The sequence below is a fragment of the Mustela nigripes genome, chromosome 4, assembly GCF_022355385.1.
Source record: "Mustela nigripes isolate SB6536 chromosome 4, MUSNIG.SB6536, whole genome shotgun sequence".
Taxonomy (NCBI): domain Eukaryota; kingdom Metazoa; phylum Chordata; class Mammalia; order Carnivora; family Mustelidae; genus Mustela; species Mustela nigripes.
In genome coordinates, this window is record NC_081560.1 from 137,514,524 (window position 1) to 137,535,729 (window position 21,206).

General features: G+C 53.3%; 1 protein-coding gene across 1 annotated transcript in view; it reads left to right on the forward strand.

Annotated features, from left to right (window-relative positions):
- Window positions 1-19,518, forward strand: part of SLC29A3 (solute carrier family 29 member 3) — a 39,549-nt gene extending 20,031 nt beyond the window's left edge. The window contains exons 3-6 of the mRNA XM_059397673.1: window positions 3,135-3,217; window positions 10,094-10,320; window positions 14,430-14,592; window positions 17,907-19,518. Of these exons, the coding sequence (XP_059253656.1) occupies window positions 3,135-3,217; window positions 10,094-10,320; window positions 14,430-14,592; window positions 17,907-18,558 (1,125 nt within the window). The 3' untranslated portion in view covers window positions 18,559-19,518. The remainder of the gene's footprint in view (window positions 1-3,134; window positions 3,218-10,093; window positions 10,321-14,429; window positions 14,593-17,906) is intronic.
- The last annotated feature ends 1,688 nt before the right edge of the window (window positions 19,519-21,206 follow it).

Sequence of the window (21,206 nt, forward strand, 5' to 3'; positions counted from 1 at the left end):
AGATACATTGGTCTTTGCATCTGGCGAGATCACGGTGAGCTAGCCCTGTCTTCATCAAGAAACTGAATGTAAACTACAAGAAGTCAGCAACATGCAAAAAAAAAAAACTCTGGATAGTTTTTAGGATAGATAGGAACTCAGCTGCCCCCAATCCTCATTCATTAAGGATGTATTGCCGTGTAACAAAATGCTACACACTCCAGAGGGTTAACATGACACACAGTTACTACTATCTCACAGTGTCTGTGGGCCAGGAGTCAGGGCACGGCTGGATGGAGTTCTCATCTCTGGGTTGTACACAGCCACAATCAAGGGCTTAGCTGGGGCTGCAGTCTCCCTGGAGGCTCAGTTGGAGAAGGACCATATGCAGGCTTCCTTGAGTTGTCGGCAGAATCCAGTTCCTTGCAGTCGTAGGACTGAGAGCTTCGGTTTCTTGCTGGATGTTGGCCAGAAATCTCTCTGAGCAACCAGGGTCACCTGTAGTTCTTGCCACTTGGGGTTCCCCTGATGGCCGCTTGCATCCTCAGAGCCATCAAGGGAGGAAAAAAAGGGGGTTCAACAAGACAGGTGCTACATCTCATGTAACGTTGTCCCATATGCATCGTTGTGTATGGCTGCCCCTTTGCCGTATTCTCTTGACTAGAAGCAAGTCGCAGTTCCCACCCACACTTAGCAGAGGGCATCCCATACAAGGGCGTGAGCACAGGAGGCTGGGACTGTGGAGGCCTCTTAGAGAGTCTGTCCACCACATTTTGTTAGAACTCTACTTACAGGCAAAAGCATCAAATAAGTTACACACCCCCCCCAGGTTTATATCAGGAATTAAGTTTAAAAAAAAACAAAACCAAAACTCCATGTGTCGGCTGAGTCAGCCTACACAACCGTCTACAGCCCCCATCTGTGCCAGTAGAGAAACAGGCCACGGTCCAGTCCATTCTGCCCCTCCTGCATGTTCTTTGAAAAGCCAAGAAAATGGGCTCCGTCAACAGAAAGGGAGGCAGAGCCTTCCTCCAGCCTTACTCCGTTGTCAATATTTAAAAAGCTTTCCACCATTAAAAGGACAATTCTCTGCTTAAATATCAACAAACCAGAACATTCAATTACCTAGAAAATCCCCATTCCTAAAATGTTCAGGGAACCCGAGCCTGCTCAAAAAAAACAAAGACAGAGATTCTGCGTCCCATGCAGTGGTTGTTCGTAGACTTGCATGGAACGAGTGAGCAGCCACTGAATTGAAGGGACCCCCGTTGGGGTGGGGAGGGGGGCTCAGATTCGGGGCTATCTTGGATGGCCCCCACCTGCGGCTGTCTCTTCCTGGGGGCCTTTCTCCGCGGCTTCTGCCTGCCTGGCCTCACGTAGGCTCAGCCACTGTGTCAAGACGTAATTGACTGAGTGCCTCGGGCCAGTCCAGGCTCTACTGAGCCCATCAGGGCAGGAACAATGAGGTGGCACCTCAAAGGAGGGAGGCTATTTCTAAGGCTCATGGTTGATGGCCCGCAGTCGCTGTGATTACCATTTTAATTGCATGGCCACCACTACCTGATATTCAGGGTGCAGATTTCAAAGACCACAAAGCACTCTGCAGGCTTTAAAAAGGGACCGTGGAACAATTAGTTTCAGACCAGAAGGAGCTCATTATGATATCTTTCTCTTGTGGGCTCCATGTTGCAATCAGACTCCCCCAGAAAGGACAGATCTGACCGTCCGTATCAAGGTCTGACTCAGATCCCACCTCCTCTGGGACTTTTCCCCAAACCCGTACTCCTTCCCATTCTCTCACGTGACCCTGGTCCCACTCCCTGACCCGGAACCCCTTCTCAAACTCACCACTCCTACCTCTGATTTGGCAAAAAAAAAAAAACAGAAGAAAAAACCCACAAAATTCTGACATCTCTCCCCGTGGTGTTTTGAGATGAAAATACCTTCACACTCTATCTTACACTCCCAGTGGGATGCTTCCTTCTTAGTGGCCGGGAGGTGTGTCTCGTTCTTTGTCGTGATCCGTACAACTGCCACAGTGCTCTGTGCGTTGGTGAGGCTTTTGCATGCCTGTCTCTTGCACTTGGCACATTTGTGACTCAAAACACTGCCTCAGTTAAGTCCAATTTTGTGAGCTTTCCAGAGGAGAACGCTCACAGCTGCTTTTTTCTTTTTCAGAGTGAACAATATATTTAATAAAAAGCCTTTGTATTGGGCACACAGGAAATGCTTAATACGTGTCATCTGTACCCGTGGCTTAGAACCCGCAATCAGTACCAGCCTGGGGTTCATGACTTGACAATGACCCAAGCCAAGATAAGTCAGCCCTTCCTGATTTTTTTTTTTTTAAAGACAGGTATATTGAGGAATAATGGATACGCAGTAACATCTGTCCTAGTGAGTGGTCAGTTCCGAGTTTGGAGAACCGGGCACAATTGCCGTACAGTTTCTTTAGCCATAAATTCCCGCATGTTCTGATCAGGAGCTCTTCATCGTGTGGTCTCCTGCACGCTTCGTCTGGAGTACTCAGCACCGACTTCCAGAAAAAAAATGCCTTTTTCTCTTCTCTCGGCCAGTCTAGGAGCCATTTCCCAGTTGACCTCCGGGGAGCATCTCTCCTGAGGGGGCAAATCCAGAGTCAGAACAAAGTGTCCCCGCAGACGTCAGGGTTGGTGTAGTTCTAAGAGGCCTCACTTGGTGGCAAGAACATTGGAATGTGGTTGGGTCATAACAAAGCGCATTTGGATCACTGAAATCTGGCGGGAGGCAGAGCAGGCTGGCAGGACGCAGTCTGACGGTGTGCACATGCTCACAGTTGGGTCCTGTCCACACTGGCTGTCCGTGGGTGGGACAGGTAGAGGAGGGGAGAACATGGGCTGCAGACCGTTAGGAGCCTCTCTGAGGGCAGGGACAATGTCGTATCCTGACTTATGTCCCCAGCACTTCGCATGGCTTATATTGGTGTCTGTTGAGGGACCTAGTAAGTGGTCATAGGTCACCATGGGGCAGGGCCACACCATCTTGGAGCAGACCTGTCCATTACACGCTGTTTTCTGAAGACAGTGGGGAGGGGAGGGGCGCGGTCTCTGCTCTCCAGGGAGCCCTCCCCTCCATCCGCGGTGACATCAGCAGCTCCCTCACTTCTGTGCTTGCAGAACTACTTTGAGAGCTACCTGACCGTTGCCTCCACCGTCTCCAATGTGCTGTGCCTCATGGCGAACTTCCTGCTCGTCAACAGGTAGGCCACGTCCCTCCCTCTCCCAGCCCTGCCCTGTGCCTCCAGCCCTCTCCCAGTGCCTCTCGCTCATGGTTGCTGGTGTGGGCTGCTGGTTTTCAGCCGCTGCAGGGGCAGGCCCCCAAGCAGGAGTCCGGCAGGAAAGACCAAAAGGTCAGATGGGCAAGCCAGGGCCCCGTCGAGGGAAGCCAGGACCGGGAGCTGGACTTTCACTTCCCAGCCACATGCTAGGACCCTGTGTCAGCAGCCAGCAGGAGACATGTCGGGACCCTCCTCTTCCTCCTTTTCCATCTGGGGAGCCTGTCTGTTACCAGCTGCCTGAGTTGCAGACAGTGTGGCCGGAGGCCACCATGTGGATGGTGGAGGTGGGCCCAGGGGGAGGGGTGGTCAAGACCTGTGGAAGCTGATCTTTTTTAAGATTTTTAAAATGTATTTATTTTAGAGATAGAGGTGGGGAGAGCCGGCAGGGAGGAGCAGAGCGGGAGGGACAAGCAGACTCTACTGAGTATAGAGCCCAACGCAGAACTCAGTCCCACAATCCTGAGATCATGACCTGAGCTGAAATCAACAGTCAGACACTTAACTGACGGACCCACCTGCAAGCAGTCTGAGAGTGTCAAGAGAGCCTGGCTCCCCATGATTCTGGCACTCGCTCCATGGAATGGGCCTCCAGCTCATGTGCTAACCACTCATAGAGGCCCTGTGGGGACCTCCTGACACTGTGTTAGAGTAGGGGTTGGGAGAGAGCCCCATGGCTGCGCTGTGGCGGAAGAAATGATGCAGGAGACAGCCAGGCAAGTTAGCATGGCCCTTAGACTCCACCGGGGGACTCTTCTTCTCCATTGAGGTTTGCAGGAGCACTAACCCTAGCTTCTTGGCCCACATTTCCCCTGAGCCACCAATAGGAACCTGGGCTCCTCTGGGCCCAGCCGCCTGGAACCTTAGATCCCTGCTGGCCAATCAGGTTTACCCAGCTCTGTTAACTTTGCAGTGCTGGCTTGGATGTCTGGTGGAACAGGTCTCCAAGGCAGGTCTTGCCTCAGGCAGTGTGCTAGGACTGATGGATGGGGTCTGCTCTGAGCACAGGAGGAGAGAAGCAGCAAGTGGGCTAAGCCTGGATAGACTGGTCCTTCCAAACATATTATGCAATGGGGCTATTGCAATTATCTGTCGTGGCATTCAAGTGATCCCTAAGCATGGTCGCAGTTTAAACACTAACAGTAATGAGTCTGTCTCACGATCTGGGCATCATTGGGCTAGTTGGCAGCTCTGTCTTCCTGCCTCCCATGTGGTCGCAGACAGTGCGGCTGGAGCTGCTGGCCCTTCTCTGGCCCCCATCTCCTTCTCCTCTCGTCTCCCCTCCCCTCCCCATGGTCTGTTGCACGGTGGTCTCAGGTAGTAGGACTTTCCGTCTCGTGGCTGAAGAGCAGGTGCTTGAACGAGCAAGGCAGAAGCTACATGGTTTCTGTAAGCTAGTCTCCATGGCCGCACGGTGTCACTTGAGCCGGACTTGGCTGGGCAAGCACTCCCCAAGGTCACTTGGTTTCCAGGGGATGTAGACCCACCTGTCGATGGAAGGAGAGGCAAAGAATTTGCACCCATTTTAAAACCAAAGTACAGGCCGTAAGGGCAAAGAGCACAATGGGGCTCAGATGGCCTTGAGGTAAGCCTGCTGACCCTCACCTTGCCTCCTCCTGCCTTCCCCGGGCCCCTGGGGCTACCCTCCATGTCCTCAAAGGTGGGGCACAGTCTCCAGAGCACCCCCCCCCCCAGGAGGAATGAGTGGAAGAATGGAACTCAGAGCAGGGCCCAGTGTTCCCTCCACACTCCTGGTCCCTGGAGGGAAGAGCTGCAGGAGAGAAGGCAGGAAGAAGGGAAGGGAACAGAAAGGAGAAGGATGAGGAAGAGGGAGTGACAGCCAAGGTGGTGGAGGGCCCCTTGGTCTCTCACCACCCACTCCTTTCTAGGACTTTCTCATGACCCTCTCTGTCCACTTGCCTGGCTAGCCTGGGGACACAGGTTGGTCCATCAGAGACAGCCCGGGCTCATGTAAGTGAGAGCCCCACCCCATTCTAGGTCAGGCATCAGTGTCTGAGCTATAACAAGGGGTGATGCCTGGTGACAACACAATAACCCGAGAGGGAGGCCCTAACATGAGCGCCTTTCCAGGGAGAAGTCAGGAGCTATACCCAAGACCACAGGACCAGTGCGGGGTGGCCCAGGCTGGCGTTGTGCGTCCTCTGTGGTCATGAGATCCAGCAGGCCAGAAGCCGACCTGGGACAGTGGTCAGCAATAGGGAAGATTGGCCCTCAGGACACTTGGTAGCACTTCAGAGCACTCCTACCCCTTAGAGCTTTGTCTCCTTTAATCCTCCCAACAGCTGGAGAGCGGGGAAACTCAGTACCTTGCTTTACAGATGGGAAGATAGGCACACGGAGGTCAAATTCACAGGGTGAGTCCAGGTGGGAACTGGGCCCCTCCTTGCCCCACACTTGTACTTGGAACCTCTGGGTCCCCCAGCTCCTCCCTGTGGCCAGAGCCACACCTCAGAGCCTTCTGCCCTGGCTTCAGGCAGCTGGAAGGAAGGAGGTGGACAAGGAGGTCTAGGTCTGCCTGCAGTGGGGACAGGGGACCGCCCAGGTAGCCACCCTCCCAAAGTCAGGCAGGGAGCTGGCTGCGAAGGCTCAGCACTATAGGGCTTCTTCCAGAAGTTTCAGCCCACCTCAGGGCCTGCCCTGGCCCTCCTCCCTGTAAGAGAGGGATGAAGGCAATGTGGGGAGTGCTTGCGGGCCGCCGTCTGTTTCTGGGCTGTGGGAAGATGGTTTGCGGCTAAGCTGTTTTTTATTTAATGTGCGAGATTGAAACGTCTCCTTTTCTCCCTTCCTGGAGAACCCCGGCTTTCTCTGACTGGCTCATCCATAATCTCCAAGTGTTTTATTATGTTAAATCTGTAGCATCATAAATACTTATGAGTAGAATTTACATTTGAGAGACTTATGAAGAAATCAGTCCCCTGGGGTCCTGAACAAGGGGGAGGGGAGCTGGCAGCCCTAGCCCTTGCCCAGAATCTCACATTCCTGTGGCCTGCCCAGGGTCCCGGGGCCGAAGCAGTCGTCTCGGCCCAGAGCAAAACCTGTTCCAGAGCAAAACCCCTGACACCAGGGCAGCCCTTGTCTAGACTGTCTCTACCATCATGACGATGTCCCTGTCCCCCCGCCCCCCGCCACTCTCTCGGTCCAGGTGGAAGAAGCAGAGAGAGGCCAGCATGCCCCCGTTATTGCACGTGGGGTGGGTTCGGTGTAGCACATCTCATAAAGCTTCGTGGGCATTGAAGAGAGCCCCATGGAGGACCCCTGAGGACCTGGGGCAGAATGGGTCACGTGGCAGGTGATTTGCTGGCAAGGAGGAGGCCCGTGCAAGGGAGGGACCTGCAGCGACTCTGCTGCTCCTGGCCTGCCTTTGGCATTTACCTCCTCACCTCCCACCACCCTGGGGGTGCTGGGCGAGCAGTCCCCCAGCTTCCTCCAGAGCAACCTTCCTGTAGGGGCAACTAATTACCTTGTTGGGACAGGCGCCAGAGAGCTCCTGGGACACCATCAGCATTCCTGGCATGGACTTCATCTTCACTGGGACTGGGAGGAGGTGGTTAGAGGCAGAGCCGACACCTGAGGCTGGCTGGAAACTCAGTATTTCCAGTGGTCTGCCTGCCATGCTTGGGAGGTCAAGAAGCAGAAAGTCTCCCTCCACTGTTAATAAGCCTTGCCTGTCAGTTTGTGTGGTCTATCGGGGACTCACCAGGTCCCTCCCAGGCCCTCTGTCCACCCTGGGAAGGGCAGGGGAAAACAAGACAGAGCACTGTCCTGGTGGCACTCCTCCTGTCTCTAGTCTGCCCTGGGCCTCCTTCTTGCCCCAGATATCTGGTAAAGCTTTTCGGCCTCGGTCGCCACCCTCTCTCTCCGTAACTATCTTAATATTTACAATTATAAATGGGAACGTTATGCTAACCCAGGCTCTGAGCTCTTGCTGGCTCTTATCTTTGGGGCATGGGGCAGCTTCAGCTGCTGGGAAAGGGTGGAGGGCACGGTGCAACCCGGCTGAGTGTGGAGAACCAGCCCGAGCATCAGAGGTAGGCCTAACCACCAGCCTCCAGGACTGCTGGTGTGCACTTACACTAGATACTCTGGGCCCCCAGGGGTCCAGGTGCTCTACCTGGCTGCCTCCCAGCTCCTGCCCAGGATGAGGCCCCTGCAGACCCTGGGAAGATGCATCATGGTGCGGGGTTCCCCAGAAACAGCCCCTGCAACAGGGATTTGAAGTGTGAGCCCTTTACTTGGGAGGTGAAGGTAGGAGAATGGAGGGGCGGGATGAGAGGAGAAGGCAGCCTATAAAGGTTGTCTTACCAAGCCAGTTCCCACAGAAAGAGACCGAGCTTGACCTGCCTGGGGACTCTGGGACCCAGTGTGGAAGGCGAGGTAGAGGGATGGTGCATAGGCAGGTCAACCACCAGCTAGAAGCCTTGATGTGCCTCTTTGTGTGAGTTAGCATTCTTGGTAACAAACAACAGAATCACAAAAAGGGTTTTCTCATTCTTGACCTGGAAAATTAAAATCAGGGCTGCTGCCACACATAGTTGCACATTGCTGGATCTAGGAGATCATGTATGTGCCCAGGGCTGTCCTCTTGCACTGTCCCTGGGCTCTGTGTGTGTCTGCCTGGCTTCATCCCAAATGTGGTCTCTCTCCATGCAGCTGGCCAGGTGACAACCAGGAGCTTCCAACATGGTCATGGCAAGGAAGGAACTTCTCTCCACCTTTCAGTCCTGGAGGGCCCTCACTGGCCCTGCCTGGCTCACATGCTAATCCCAAACCCAAACCAGTGACCTGCCCCTGTGGCATAAGACACTCCAGTTACCCCAGACCAAGTCATCATGTGTCCATCATCTGTGGCTTGGTCAGGGTGGACAAGGTGGCCAGCCACCTCTCCAGAACTTGGCGTGAAAGAAAGAGTGTGCCTCAGGGAAAGGATACTAGCAGACGAAACCTGCACATGCATCCTACACCCTGCCCTGAGGGTCAAGCCTTGGCACTTAGCAGCTGGACCTGGCCCTCCAGGATAGGGCTCCGCTTCCCTCCAGCCTCTGCTCTCTATCTCGCCTGCAGTCCAAGGCCAGGTCCCTGCACGTGCCGTGTCCCCTCTCACCAGACACATGCCCTCACATCCCAACACTCCTTATACTCCAGGTTGGGTACCTCCTCCAGAAAGACTGTGCGACCCTCAGGCTGGGTTTTGTACCCCCTTGGATGCACCCAGAATGCCCTGGGGCCCTCCCAGTGGAGCACTGTGCACACTAAAGCAAAATGCCTGTGCGGGGCCGGGGGTCACACAGCAGGTGGCTTGACACACCGGAACTGTCTGATAAATGTTTGCATAAAAGACACCAGAGAGAATGCATGTTGGTAGATAGTCCTGGGCGGAGGCTCAGCAGACCTGGGTTCTCTTCCCCTGCTCCCCGTGGAATCACACTGAGACCTTGAACTGCCCCTTTACACCCGCAGGCTTCCTTCTACCCTTTACGCAGCATAGGTGGCACCTGCCCTCCCTCCAGCAAGGATCAGAACTAAGATCAGAGAAAACTCCAGTTAGCCTGGAGCCGCAAAAACACTTTGAAAAATCCTTGCTTCTCATGCTCATCATTTCACACCTATTTATGTACATATATATGTAGATAAATTTTTAAAAAACCTTTCAGGTCTTTCTTTTTTATAAAAAAAAAATTTTTTTTATGTGTGTATAACTAATCTGGCTTTTCTCCCAGCCCCCACCCACTGGCTCACAGGAAAATTAACCAAATATCCAATCCGGCTTAAAGCTTAGTCTAATCTGATGATTTAAACAGCCCCTTTCCATGATATTCTCTCTCCCTGGAATAAAAATGTGCAGTTTCCTGGAGAGCCAACCTTCCCCGCTCCTCCCTTCAGGGAAGCATCTGGGCGGTGGGGGGCCCAGAGGAGCGTGTGGTTTGCGTTGTGGGTGTGGGGCTGGCCCAGGGCTGCTCTGGCTTGGCGTCAGCAGCTGCCCGTGACAGCTGAAACCATCGCAGGAGAATCCTTCTGCCCTGGCCTGTTCTGGACCACCCAGATTCCCTTCCTTCCAGGAAGGCCGTAGAGTGTCCTTCTAAGAGTACAGACCTGGAGCCAGTCCTCTCGGGGTCACAGTGAGGGACCTTGAGCAAGTTCTTTAGCATCTCTGACCTCAGTTTCCTTCCTTGTTACCTGCAGGACAGGTCAGAGGGCCTGTCTTGCAGGGCTGGCGTGAGAAGGCAACAAGTCAGCATGTAGAAACATTCCGAAGGGTACTTGGCCCAAATTTAGTACTATCTGGGTTGATTGCTCTGTGATGACGATGGTGTTGGTTTACTGCTCGTCTCCCTCCTCCCGCCACTGCTAAGTTTGGGGAGAAGGAAGCCCAGAGGGTGGTGACTTTGTTGAAACACTAGCCAAAGCCAGTGGGAGCTCAGCTTGAAAGCACGGGCTTGCCTTGAAACCTCCTGTCCTGTCCTTGAACCTCACAGCAAGATGAAAAGAAGCAATATCCACCGAGCATTTGCCCTGAGCTGATGCTGCCCCCTGCACTCCACACACTCCCTTCCAGAGACCCTCACCACCACACCTGCAGGTGGATCCATCCTCCTCTCTGTTGTACAGACACAGGAACTAAAACCAGAGAGACTGAGTCACTGACCCAAGGCCACACAGCTAGTGAGCCAGGAAGGCAGGATTCAGGCCCAGGCCTCCCAGCTGCAGAGTGTCCCTTAAGAACCTTCCCCACCAGCCCAAGGGGATCTATGACTGCTTCTGGCATCCCTCCACCCCGCCCAGGGTTCCAATTCAAGTCCGTGTGCTGGCCTCGCTGACTATCATGCTGGCCATCTTCTTGGTGATGACTGCACTAGTGAAGGTGGACACCTCCTCCTGGACCTATGGCTTCTTTGCTGTCACCATCATCTGCATGGCGATCCTCAGCGGGACCTCCACCATCTTCAATAGCAGTGTCTTCGGCATGACAGGTTCCTTCCCCATGAGGAATTCCCAGGCGCTGATATCAGGTAAGAGCCGGCCTCCAGACACCCGACTAGGTTAGTCTACCTGGGGGGTCATGCAGAGGGACATGCAGTGACCCTTCCAGAAAAGGCAACAAGTGTTAGCTCTATTTGCACTATTATTGGGTAACAAAGCACCCCAAAACTTAGTGGCTTCGAATGATAGGAGTCATGTCTGGCTCAGAGATCTGCACCTGGGCAGGAGTAGGCAGGGACAGCTCAGCTCTCCGCTGCCCTGTATGGCATTAGCCGATAGAGCAGAGCCCGGCTGGAGGGCCCACTCTGAGAAACTGGGGCCTGGGGCCTGGGGGTTTCCTCTCTACCGGGGTCTCGGCGCGGCCTGTTGGGCTTCCCCAGGGCGTGGTGCCTGGGTCACCAGAGTGAGCATCCCAGGAGACCCAGGCAGAAACATTATTTCCTTTCATAGCTTAGATGTGGAAGCCATTTATGGCCAACGCCCACCATAGCCATAAGCCCACGGGCCTTTGAGGGGAGGGAACACAGACCCACATGTATCAGCAGGAGAGCATGAAAATCATCCTGTGAGAAGAGCAGCTGGGAGGGAAGCCAGTTGTAGTCCCTTAGGGCAAACACATCCGTCTACCAAGTGCATCTCCTGCAACAGCATTCCTTTCTTCTCTTCCTCCTCGTTCCCTCGCCTTCTCCTGTCCCCTGCCTTCTCTTTCCTTTGCCTTCCTCTTAGCTTCTCCCCCTTTTCTTCCTTTCTCATTTTATAGAAGACCTACTATGTGCCAGGGATTCAGAGATGAACAGACCCAGCCTCTTGGGAGCCGATAGCCTAGCAAATAAGCACCTGCATGACCCTGAACTTTGGCAGTCTCTAGAAACACAGATGCACCACTTGGGTCAACTCCTTTGGCTGAAGTTTGATGCTGATCCTAAGCCCATGGTCCAGGCCTTTAGCAGCTCTGTTCCCTCGCTCAGATGTCCCAACAAGAAAAAAAGGAGGAGGGTCAGTAAGAATCTGTGCTTTCACAGAAGACCACCGTCCCTTAACGCGAGACTGGGAACTCAGCGGCTGTGTTCAGCGTCCGAGCATGTCCCTGTTGTGTGAAGGAGGGTTATAAGCGTTTGCCCACTTGAAAAGAATTTCACAAAGAATCTCTTCTGTGTCCATGAACATCACTAGTAGATCCATATCTCTTCCCCGAGCCTCCCATCCCTTCTCAGCTCAGCACTGGAGGTGTTCCTACCTGCAGATCAGAATTCATATGTGAGCTCAAGTCTGTTTGCCATTTTGGACAAAAGTTTAGGCTTTTGGCTCTGTCCGGGGAAATCCTTGGGTCTAAAGTAAAATGAAAGTGGGCCCGTGGCTAAGTTTCTTGAGTACAGTCAATATGCCTGTAGCAGAGCTTTGAGAAGGACATGCCTAGCCTGAGGGAAATGGCCTCCAAGCACTGGATGTGATCTCATCTGTCACCTGAGTCTCAGAGAGAAACATCTCATCTCCCTCCATCCTGCAGACAGATGGATTTTTCCTTACAACCACCTTGCTGGCTACCTGTCTACTAGTGACCAAACCCACCATTTATGCTGGCAGGGGGTCCTTCAGGTTCATCGGGCCACCCGGGGAATCGTCTCGAAAAGGGGACTCCCTTGTGAATTTTTCAGAAATTCCATGTTTGAAAAAGTGGAGAAGTCCGGCTGTCACACTTCGGTACTGATTACCCCAGACTCTAAACCAGTGTCATCACTCTGCAGGGGGTTGGGAGGAGCCATCAGGCAGGTGCCCCTCACCCTGGAAAATCCAAGGTGGCCCCAGAGGCCCCAACGCCATCTCCCCAGCCCTCGTTATTTCTGGACCAGAGGAACCCATCTGTGAATTCTGCGTGTGTAGGCATCCGAGGAACAATTCATTTGTTTTGTACTGGTGTTTTTTTAAACCCCTCATTTGCATGTATTTCCATAACTGATGAGATAAAAGTAGGGAGTCATGAAAGATGAGCTCCCGGAGGCCTGGTTTGTTGTTGATGATAATATTGTAAATTCCCTACAAGTTGGGGAGAGAGAGGGAAATCAATAGGCGGTGATGTTAAGATCTCTTCCTCAGGCAGCTGGCAAGTGTCTTACTCAAATTGAGCTCCAGTTCTTATAAAACATCCAGGTGGGTATTACAGCTTCTCTGAAGCTGGCACCCTCTTGGCGAGGGGTTTACCCTGTTGTTGCTGCTTTGATGTAGGAAGGACAGAAATAGCCAGACACCTAATCGGGAATCTGAGAGGTTCATAGGCACTCCTCTGTGCCGGGCACCATTCTCAAGGCTTTCGGGCTCAGGATCCTTTTTATCTTCATAAGAGGCCTTTGATGTGGGCATTAGTAACATCCCCATCTTACAGCTGAGGACACGGAAGCACAGAGAGGTTCAGTGACTTGCTGAAGGCCACACAGCCAGAAGAGGTAGAATCAGGATGGGACTCAGGTGTTCTGGTTCCAGAGTCTGCTCTTTGTCTTCGTTGTGCTAACCTTGAGCTCTTTGCTGTCCTTTCAGATCCCGATCTCTGGCCCTGCCCGGGCGAATAAAGCTCACAGGGAGGTTAGGGAGGAAGGATCTGTGGTGGGAGGCCGTGGGCTATTCCCAGCAGAGCCACAGAGGTGTCAGGCAGAGTATGGGTGAGGCCCTCAACTGTTGCTCTCTCTTGGCTCCTGCTCTGGGCAGCACCCAGCAGAGAGTGCCACCTGGTCACATTTGCGTGACAATGACAGGCTGTCCCTGCCCCACCTGGTCACATCTGCGTGACAATGACAGGGCTGTCCCTGCCCGCACTGAACACTTTGCTGTTTGCTGCCTGCAGTCACCCACCTCCTTGTCTCCCTGAGAATCGGTATCCTGGCCTCCTGGCTGTCAAGTGCAGGCAGACTCATTCATTCAGCCAGGCAGTGCAAAGTACTCATCAGACCTCGGTGGATGGAGGACGAGTATTAGCTCCATTTTCCAGCCAATGAAACAGAGGCAGAGAGGAGTAAATGACTTGGGGGCACGCACAGCCGTGTCTAACCTCTGAGTCTTGCCTAGCACAGGTTGACTACCCACGTAAGGGCTCAACAGGGAAGTAAGGTCCATCCCCCCATCTCCCCACCCCGCCTCCCAGAAGTGACAGTGTGATTGCAGCAAAGAAGGGGACCGACACTTGTCGAAAGTTGACTGTGTATGGGCCCTTTCCAGACATGAGCTCAGGCCTCACAGCAGCTGTTCAAGGCAGGGCTTGTTAGTCCCAATTTACAGACCAGCAAACTGGGGCTCCAGGGCATCGTGTTAGCCTCCCCAGTTGCAGTGAACAAGCCGCAGGGTCAAGGGTCAGAGGTACACCTGTTTGGCTCCCGAAGCTGTGGGTCCACTAAGCTGTGGGTCACATGGCAAAGCCCTTGGCCAGAGAGAACATTCCATGTGGGAGGGTGGTTGCATGCATGTGACTGTGAGTTTGTTTGTGTGTAAGAGTGTTATAGCACAGCAGTGTGTGTGTGAGAGTGTGTATGAGAAAGTGTGAGCACGTGTGTGTGCTGTATGTGCAACCACATTCACGTGCATGTGTGCCACACTTCCCACGGGGTACAACGTCAGCTCCGTGAGCTCTCAGGCGGGTGACACAGGGTTTCTGTAACCGATGAGGACTCCCAGGATGGGGCGGCGTTGCTCAGAACCACAGGTGGGCCTGTGCCAGAACATTCCCTGAACCTCTGACCCAGTTTGCTTGGTGGTGGCTTGGGCTGAGGGCACTAGAGGGGAGCTCTCTGAGAAGTCCCACCCCTCAGTGGAAAACTGCTGACCCTAGAAGAAGGGCAGTAAAGAGAGATGGAGGTGAAGGTGAAACTCTGGAGGGTGTTTGCCCCCTCAGGCTGCAGCTCCCACAAGCCCATCAATGGGAACCTGGGGTGGGGACATGACCTCTGATACCCTCTTAGACTCAGAGCTCATGGCTGCCCAGCCCCCTGTGTCTGCTGGGCGTCAGGGCCCCCTAAGGACTACAGCATCTCTGTCAAGCAGGAAGAGTTTCTACTACCGTTCCATGAAGGCTGAGCGGACAGGGGCATGCCCTAGTCGCAGGGAGGTGGGCCCACCCCACCCCCATCTCCATGGCCTCCTGTGCTCCCTGCAGGAGGAGCCATGGGGGGCACCATCAGTGCCGTGGCCCTGCTGGTGGACCTGGCGGCATCCAGCGACGTCACGGACAGCACCCTGGCCTTCTTCCTGACGGCCGACGTCTTCCTCGGGCTCTGCGTCGGGCTCTACCTGCTGCTGCCGAGGCTGGAGTACGCCAGGTGAGGCCCCCCTCACCGTCGGGATGTTCCCCCCGATCGGTTTCTTTGTATCAGCTGTCTTCCCAGGCCTCTCTCCCCACCTCTTCTCGCATGTCTTTCGTGTTTCTTGCTGCTCTTTTAACAACAGCCCTCAACTTTTTCTCGCATTTTATTCTTGTCAAGGCATTTCCTGATCCATTATCGTATTTGACGTAGGAGAGGCAGGAATCATGTGCCCTGTTCTGCAGGTGAAGAAACAAAGCCCGAGAAGGCCAGGGGGCCAGACTGTGACCGCACAGTGGGCAAGCTGGCAGAGCTGGGGAGGCCCAGGTCCTAGCTCTGCCCTTTCCCTTGGGGACCCATGTTGTCTGGTGGTGCTGAGCTCAGCCATTTACGCCTGTGTCTTTTCTTCACTTTTTCTGTGTGCAGTTGTTACCGCCCTTCCCCATTTTACAGATGAGGAAACCGAGGCTTTGTTAGCTAATTGATGTGCCCAGGCTGCTCACCTAGTAAGTCGCAGACCTGGGTTTGAACCGGATTTGTTTCCAGAGCTGTGCCCTTTGCACCATTTTTGAGTCACGGAATGGGCAGAAGGCAGGAGGGTCCCAGCACTCCTGCTGTGTCTCTGTGTCCTGTTTCATGGTGCTTCACACGGGTGTGTCTCCAGTGGGGTGGCCAACCTTCCCTATTCGCCTGGGACTGAGGGATTCTGAGGTTGAGGGGCTTTCAGTGCTAAACCCCGGAAAGTCTCAGCAAATGGGACAGTTGGTCACCTTAGTTTCTAATCTCACTTTCCAGCTGAAATCCTCACAAAACCCTTTCTAGCTGAGCCTGTGAGACAGAGAACACCCATGGGCTATGCTTGTCCCATGGAAGCTTCCTCTCTGCTGATTAAAACTTTGGTCAAGACTCCTGGTTTACAGAAACACATCAGAGGAAGGAGCTTTGGAGGCAGCCATGCTCCTGGGGCTGCTCAGACTAAATCCTAGTTAAAAGGGAGCCCATGGGTGCTGCCCCCAGGAGGAACGGACCCCCAGGCAGTGCCAGGGCTGCTGATCGGGGAGGGCAATGGGAGACAGAGGTGGAAGAGCTTGATGAGGAAGAGGTTTGACCAGGGGAACTTGGCGTGGAGCCCTCTGAGAGCTGACTTCAGGCCGGGATCTGCCGCTGAGTAGAAAGGGAAGTAAGACTACTCCTTCCCCTAAATAGCGGTTGTGGAACAAGACAGAGTTCAAGTCTGCAGTGCCCGGCTCAGCATCACACGGGAAAGTGGTTTGGAGGAGGAGCCCTCCTACCGACTCGATTATTACCTGTTAGCACTTAGGATGGGCGGCCTGGTGGCGGCCTCAGAAGCTCACGACTGCAGGACCCCTCTATCTTACAGAGGAGGAAACTGAGCTCAGAGAGGGGCATGCCTGGCCTAATGTCACATGGGGAAATGAGGGGGGCTGATACCAGAACCCAGCCATCACTGAGCTACTGTTCTCCCAACCCCACACCAAGCTTTCTGTGAGGGATGTGGTCCTGTGGTCAGCCTGTGTCTCCTGGCTTTCAGCATCTGAGGCCCAGAGAGGTTGAGTGACTCAGGCAAGGTCACACAGCAAGATAGCAAGGCCAAGCCACCTAAGTGTCTTCTACTCTGGTGAAAGTAGCAGAAATTGAAAATATTGATTATATCAGTGTTGAGGATATGGAAGGAAGATACCTTTATAGACTTATTAGTTATAATTCTATTTCAAAGAGTTACTCTGTGTGTGGTGATCTAGCTGGAAACAGGCAAACATGGTACTTGCCCCAGGGAGCTGTCTTTTAACAAAGGAGCCAAATGATAAAACATAAACTAACCCAATGGTTATAATTTGTGGTCTGTGTTTTTGAAGAAACCAATGATCGCATAAAGATTAACAAGGCTGGTGACTAGAGATGGGGCAGGGGAGTGGTACAGAGCAGAGACAGATCGGTCTTACCTATTTAGAGAGTAATTTACTGACAGCTACCAAAATTTTAAAGAAAAGATTTAAAAAAAAAAAAAACATATAATGTATTATTTGTTTCAGGGGTACAGGTCTGTGATTCATCAGTCTTACACAATTCACGGCACTCACCACAGCACATACCCTCCCCAGTGTCCATCCCCCAGCCACCCCATCCCTCCCACCCCCTCCCCTCCAGCAGCCCTCAGTTTGTTTCCCAAGATTAAGAGTCTCTTATGGTTTGTCTCCCTCTCTGGTTTCATTTTGTTTTCATTTTTTGCTCTCTTTCCCTGTGATCCTCTGTCTTGTTTCTCAAATTCCACATATCAGTGAGATATGATAATTATCTTTCTCTGATTGACTTATTTCGCTCAGCATAATACCCTCTAGTTCCATCCACATCATCGCAAATGGCAAGACTTCTGGATCTGCATAATATTCCATTGAAAGATACAAACGTTTTGATCCAGAAGTTCCTTCTCTAGAAATCTGCTCTACTGAAGTCCTAGCATACAGGCGCAAGGCTGTGTGGGACTCATCATTGCACCATTATTCATAGTAGAGAGAGATTGGAGCTAACCTTAATGTCCATCAGCGGGGGAGCGGTTACATTGCATATGCATATAATGAAGTATGCCACCCAGCAGAGAGGCATTGAATCACGTGTCTCCATATTAACAGTTGGCCACGAGATACTGTTCTAGATGCAATTATGGGCATGCATGTGTATATCATAGTTATGCATGTTATTTGGGCTGTTATGTAACACATTTGTATACATTATTTATATAATAGATTTAGGAATTGCCCTGTTGCGGGAAGTTTTGCAATGTGTATAGTTTGACCCCTTTTGCTTAAGAAACAGAACTAGGAAGGACACGTGGTGGGGGGAGAGGGGACGTTTGCCCATCCACGGAGCCATACACACCAGATTTTTAACCATCCGGACCTCCAAGGAGTGAGACCAGACAGAGACCGTCCTCATTCTAGTCAACCATTTTCCTTCTGTATTTTGAGTTCATTGCATCAAGCTTGTGCTATTTTTAAAATTTTAAAAATTATATTTAAAGTGCTATTTTATCTCCATGTCTTCCCCAAAGCAAAATGAAAACAATGGCTCACTATGTGGCCATTAGTGCTGCTTCCCTCTGTCCCTGCTCGTGGCCAGCCTTTCAGGCAGCACCAGAATGGGCAGGCCAAGGACTTTTGCGGGTCTCCCTGTGGCTTCCTGGGCACACGTATGTCTGAGGGCTTCCTGAGGCTTCATGCACCAGGCCTATGGGTCCCTTGCCCATGTCCCCAGAACTCCAAAGTGACCCTGCTTTCTGGGGCCCTCTGACCATGAGCCCTCTCCCTCTGCAGGTTCTACCTGAGACCTGTTTGGCCAGCCCATGTGTTTTCTGGGGAAGAGCAGCCACCCCAGGACTCCCCCAGCGCCCCCTTGGCAGCCCTCAGATCCCGTGACTCTATACCACCCCTTCGCCCCATCCTGAAGAAGACCGCCGGCCTGGGCTTCTGTGTCGTCTACCTCTTCTTCATCACCAGCCTCGTCTTCCCTGCCATCTCCACCAACATCGAGTCCCTCGACAAGGGCTCGGGCTCGCCGTGGACCACCAGGTTCTTCGTCCCCCTCACCACCTTCCTCCTGTATAACTTCGCCGACCTGTGTGGCCGGCAGGTCACAGCCTGGATTCAGGTGCCGGGGCCCAGAAGCAAGGTGCTCCCCGGGCTGGTGCTCCTCCGGACCTGCCTCCTCCCCCTCTTCATGTTCTGCAACTATCAGCCCCGCAACCACCTGCACATGGTGCTCTTTCGGTCCGACCTCTACCCGGTGCTCTTCACCTCCCTGCTCGGGCTCAGCAATGGCTACCTCAGCACGCTGGCGCTCATGTACGGGCCAAAGATCGTGCCCCGCGAGCTGGCCGAGGCCACAGGGGTGGTGATGTCCTTCTATTTGTGCTTGGGCTTGGTCCTGGGCTCGGCCTGCTCCGCCCTGCTTGTGCACCTCATCTAGAAGAGGCGTGATGGCAGGAACCTTGGAGCCCTGCAACAGACACTTTAGGAGCCCTGGTGGGTGGCGAGCGAGTGTTGGGAGGGCTGGGTCAGCATGCAGAAGAGAGCGGCAGCTGGGCCCGGTGCAGAACTGAGCATGCCTGGGCCTCCTGTCTCCCCAGGGAGCTGGCAGCCGTGCCAGGCACACATTCCAGACACTTTCAAGAGCTCTCCTGAGACCTCTGAAGGAGACCAAAAGACATGTGAGTGGGGCCCCGTGACCACAGTTACTCAGAGGACAGTGGACATGCCCATCGCCGTTCTGGTTACATTCTGCCTCGTTTTACAGCCTCTTGTGAACTCCGTCGCCAGTGTTGACTCCAAACTGTTACAAGGCCAGTGCCAAAACCTGACCACAGGCCCTTTGCCTCTCCCAGTCTTGCTCCCTTCCTGGGGACAGCTGGAGGTAGCAATTCCCAGCCCTCCCTCTCCAGGGGGTTCCCCTAGAATGGAAATCCCATGGCAGGACACCTAGCGGCTCAGTGGGTTAAGTGTCGGACTCTTGATTTTCAGCTCAGGTCTTGATCTCAGGGTCCTCTAGTGAGTTCAGGCCCCACGCTGGGCTCCACACTGGGCACGTGGAGCCTACTTAAAAAAAAAAAAATCCACTGGAATAGCCAATTCTCAGGCCCAAGACCCAAGGCTGTGCAGACCCCTGCTTTCTGTGGCCAAGAGAGTACTCGTCCACTGGACAGGGGACCCCAGAAAGACAGGCCTTCTAGGAATCCTCCATTCCCTAAACTTGTGCTCTAGAAGGCTCCCCCATCCTAGAGACTGAGGGGGTCAGGCCTGGGAGTTCTGACAGGGATCCTCCAAATGGTCTGTGGCTTGCTCTAGGGTAGGGGTCTTTTCACGTCCATGTTTACAAGATGTCAAGCACCTTGGTTCAAAGGCATAATGAATACCTGGATATTTAATGAGAGCCTGACTGGTGTCTGGATTAGTCAGGGTCGTGGCCAGAAACGGCATCCTCCAACTGGATGATGTGAGGATATTTGAAGACAGGGTATAGGAATCCTATGGAGTTGTGCCTTATATCCCAGAAATAGTAAGGCCCTGGTACCCTTACCCAGGGCTGGGGGCAGGGGGCATCTCCAGCCTGTTGTGAACCACAGGAGGTGTACTCCCTTCATCCTTCCCTCCATCCCATCTCCTCGGAGCCCCTGAGCACTGAGCCACAGCCAAGGAGCAGGCAGAGTGGTGGGGCCTAGACTTGGAAAGGCAGCAGGTGTCCCGAAAGGGGGCACCACCCTCCCCGACCCATATGCACATCAGGATAGCTCTGAAGTTTCGGCCAGGTCCTGAGTGGTGCTCTGTCCTGGTTTGTCCTGGATCAGCTGTGTATTTTGAAACTGTTTTTGCAGCAGGCGACCCTCAATTTGTGTGGCCCCCCAGGATGGTCTGATGTGAGTAGTAATTTGCATTTCTCCAGTGCCTTGAAGGCTTCTGCATCACTGTTCCTTGGGGGAGCACGCTGGCTTGGGAATCTGAGAGAAAGGAGCTAGATCAGACCCAGGAGTTCTTTCTTGACAGTTGTGCAGAAAGAACAGAGCTTGCCCCCCAAGAAGCAGCAACCCCAAGAGCTGTCAATCTACCCGCTCCTTCTCGGAAGAGCTTGGGCACCCCGGTGTCCTGCAGACAGCCGATTAGCCCTGGAAGCAGCCAGTAATCCACCCAGTGGGAGCAGCTTATGTTCCCCTCCTTCTCAGGCTAGGACACACTCCCTCTCTCCGGCCAGAGAATTAGAGAAGACACCCTGGAAAGGTTTTCTGAAACTTGGTATCTAGAATACAAAAAAATTTTTTTAGTATATGTGCTGCCGAAGCGAGCACCAAAAAAAATTTTTTTAGCTAAAAATAAATTCTCCTGTCTTTCCTCCCCTTGCAGGAGCCTGAAATCTCGCCCTTGGTTTTTTTCCTCCACCTCTAATGCTGGTGATCATTTGGTGGCAGTGGTCTGGCTGGTGACTCATCCCAACCTCAGGCTGAAGTGAAGGGGCAAGAGAGTGGCCAGCCGGGGGTGGAGGGGAGGGCGAGGGCCAGCTTCCTGGAAGAGGAGGCATCGGCTGCGTGGGGGCTGGTGGGAGTGCTGCCGACTTAGTTGCTCACCTTCGTGAGCATTTCACAAGGGATCATTCCTTCCCAGGGAGGGAGGGAGGAAAGTAAAAACACGTCTCGCAGCAGCAGGACAGACAGCGGTGTTCAGACACGGTCGTTCCCAGGCACTGGACTTGCTCGTGGGGTTAGTCTCACGTGACCACAGTGTGGAACTAACTCACGCGCTTTGGGGAGTGAACCAAACTTGCTGAAGAGAAGGATATTTTTCAGTGTGAGGGTGGGGGAGTCCCCAAGAAGCTGGCTTTGCCTCCTAGTCTCTGATTCGATCCCAAGGGCCAGTTTTTAGTACGTGCCCTTGTCTATATTCCAGACCATACAGATCTTCATTTTCCTCCTCTTATTCAACAAAGAAAGCCAGAGGCAGCCACCAGAGCGGACTCTTCGACTAGCGAGTGACAGGCGCTTCTAAGAAAATGCTTGTTCCTACAAGAGGGGATGTCATTCGCAAAAGACTCCTCCTTCTGCCACCTTTGACCCAGGGCTGCCTCGAGAA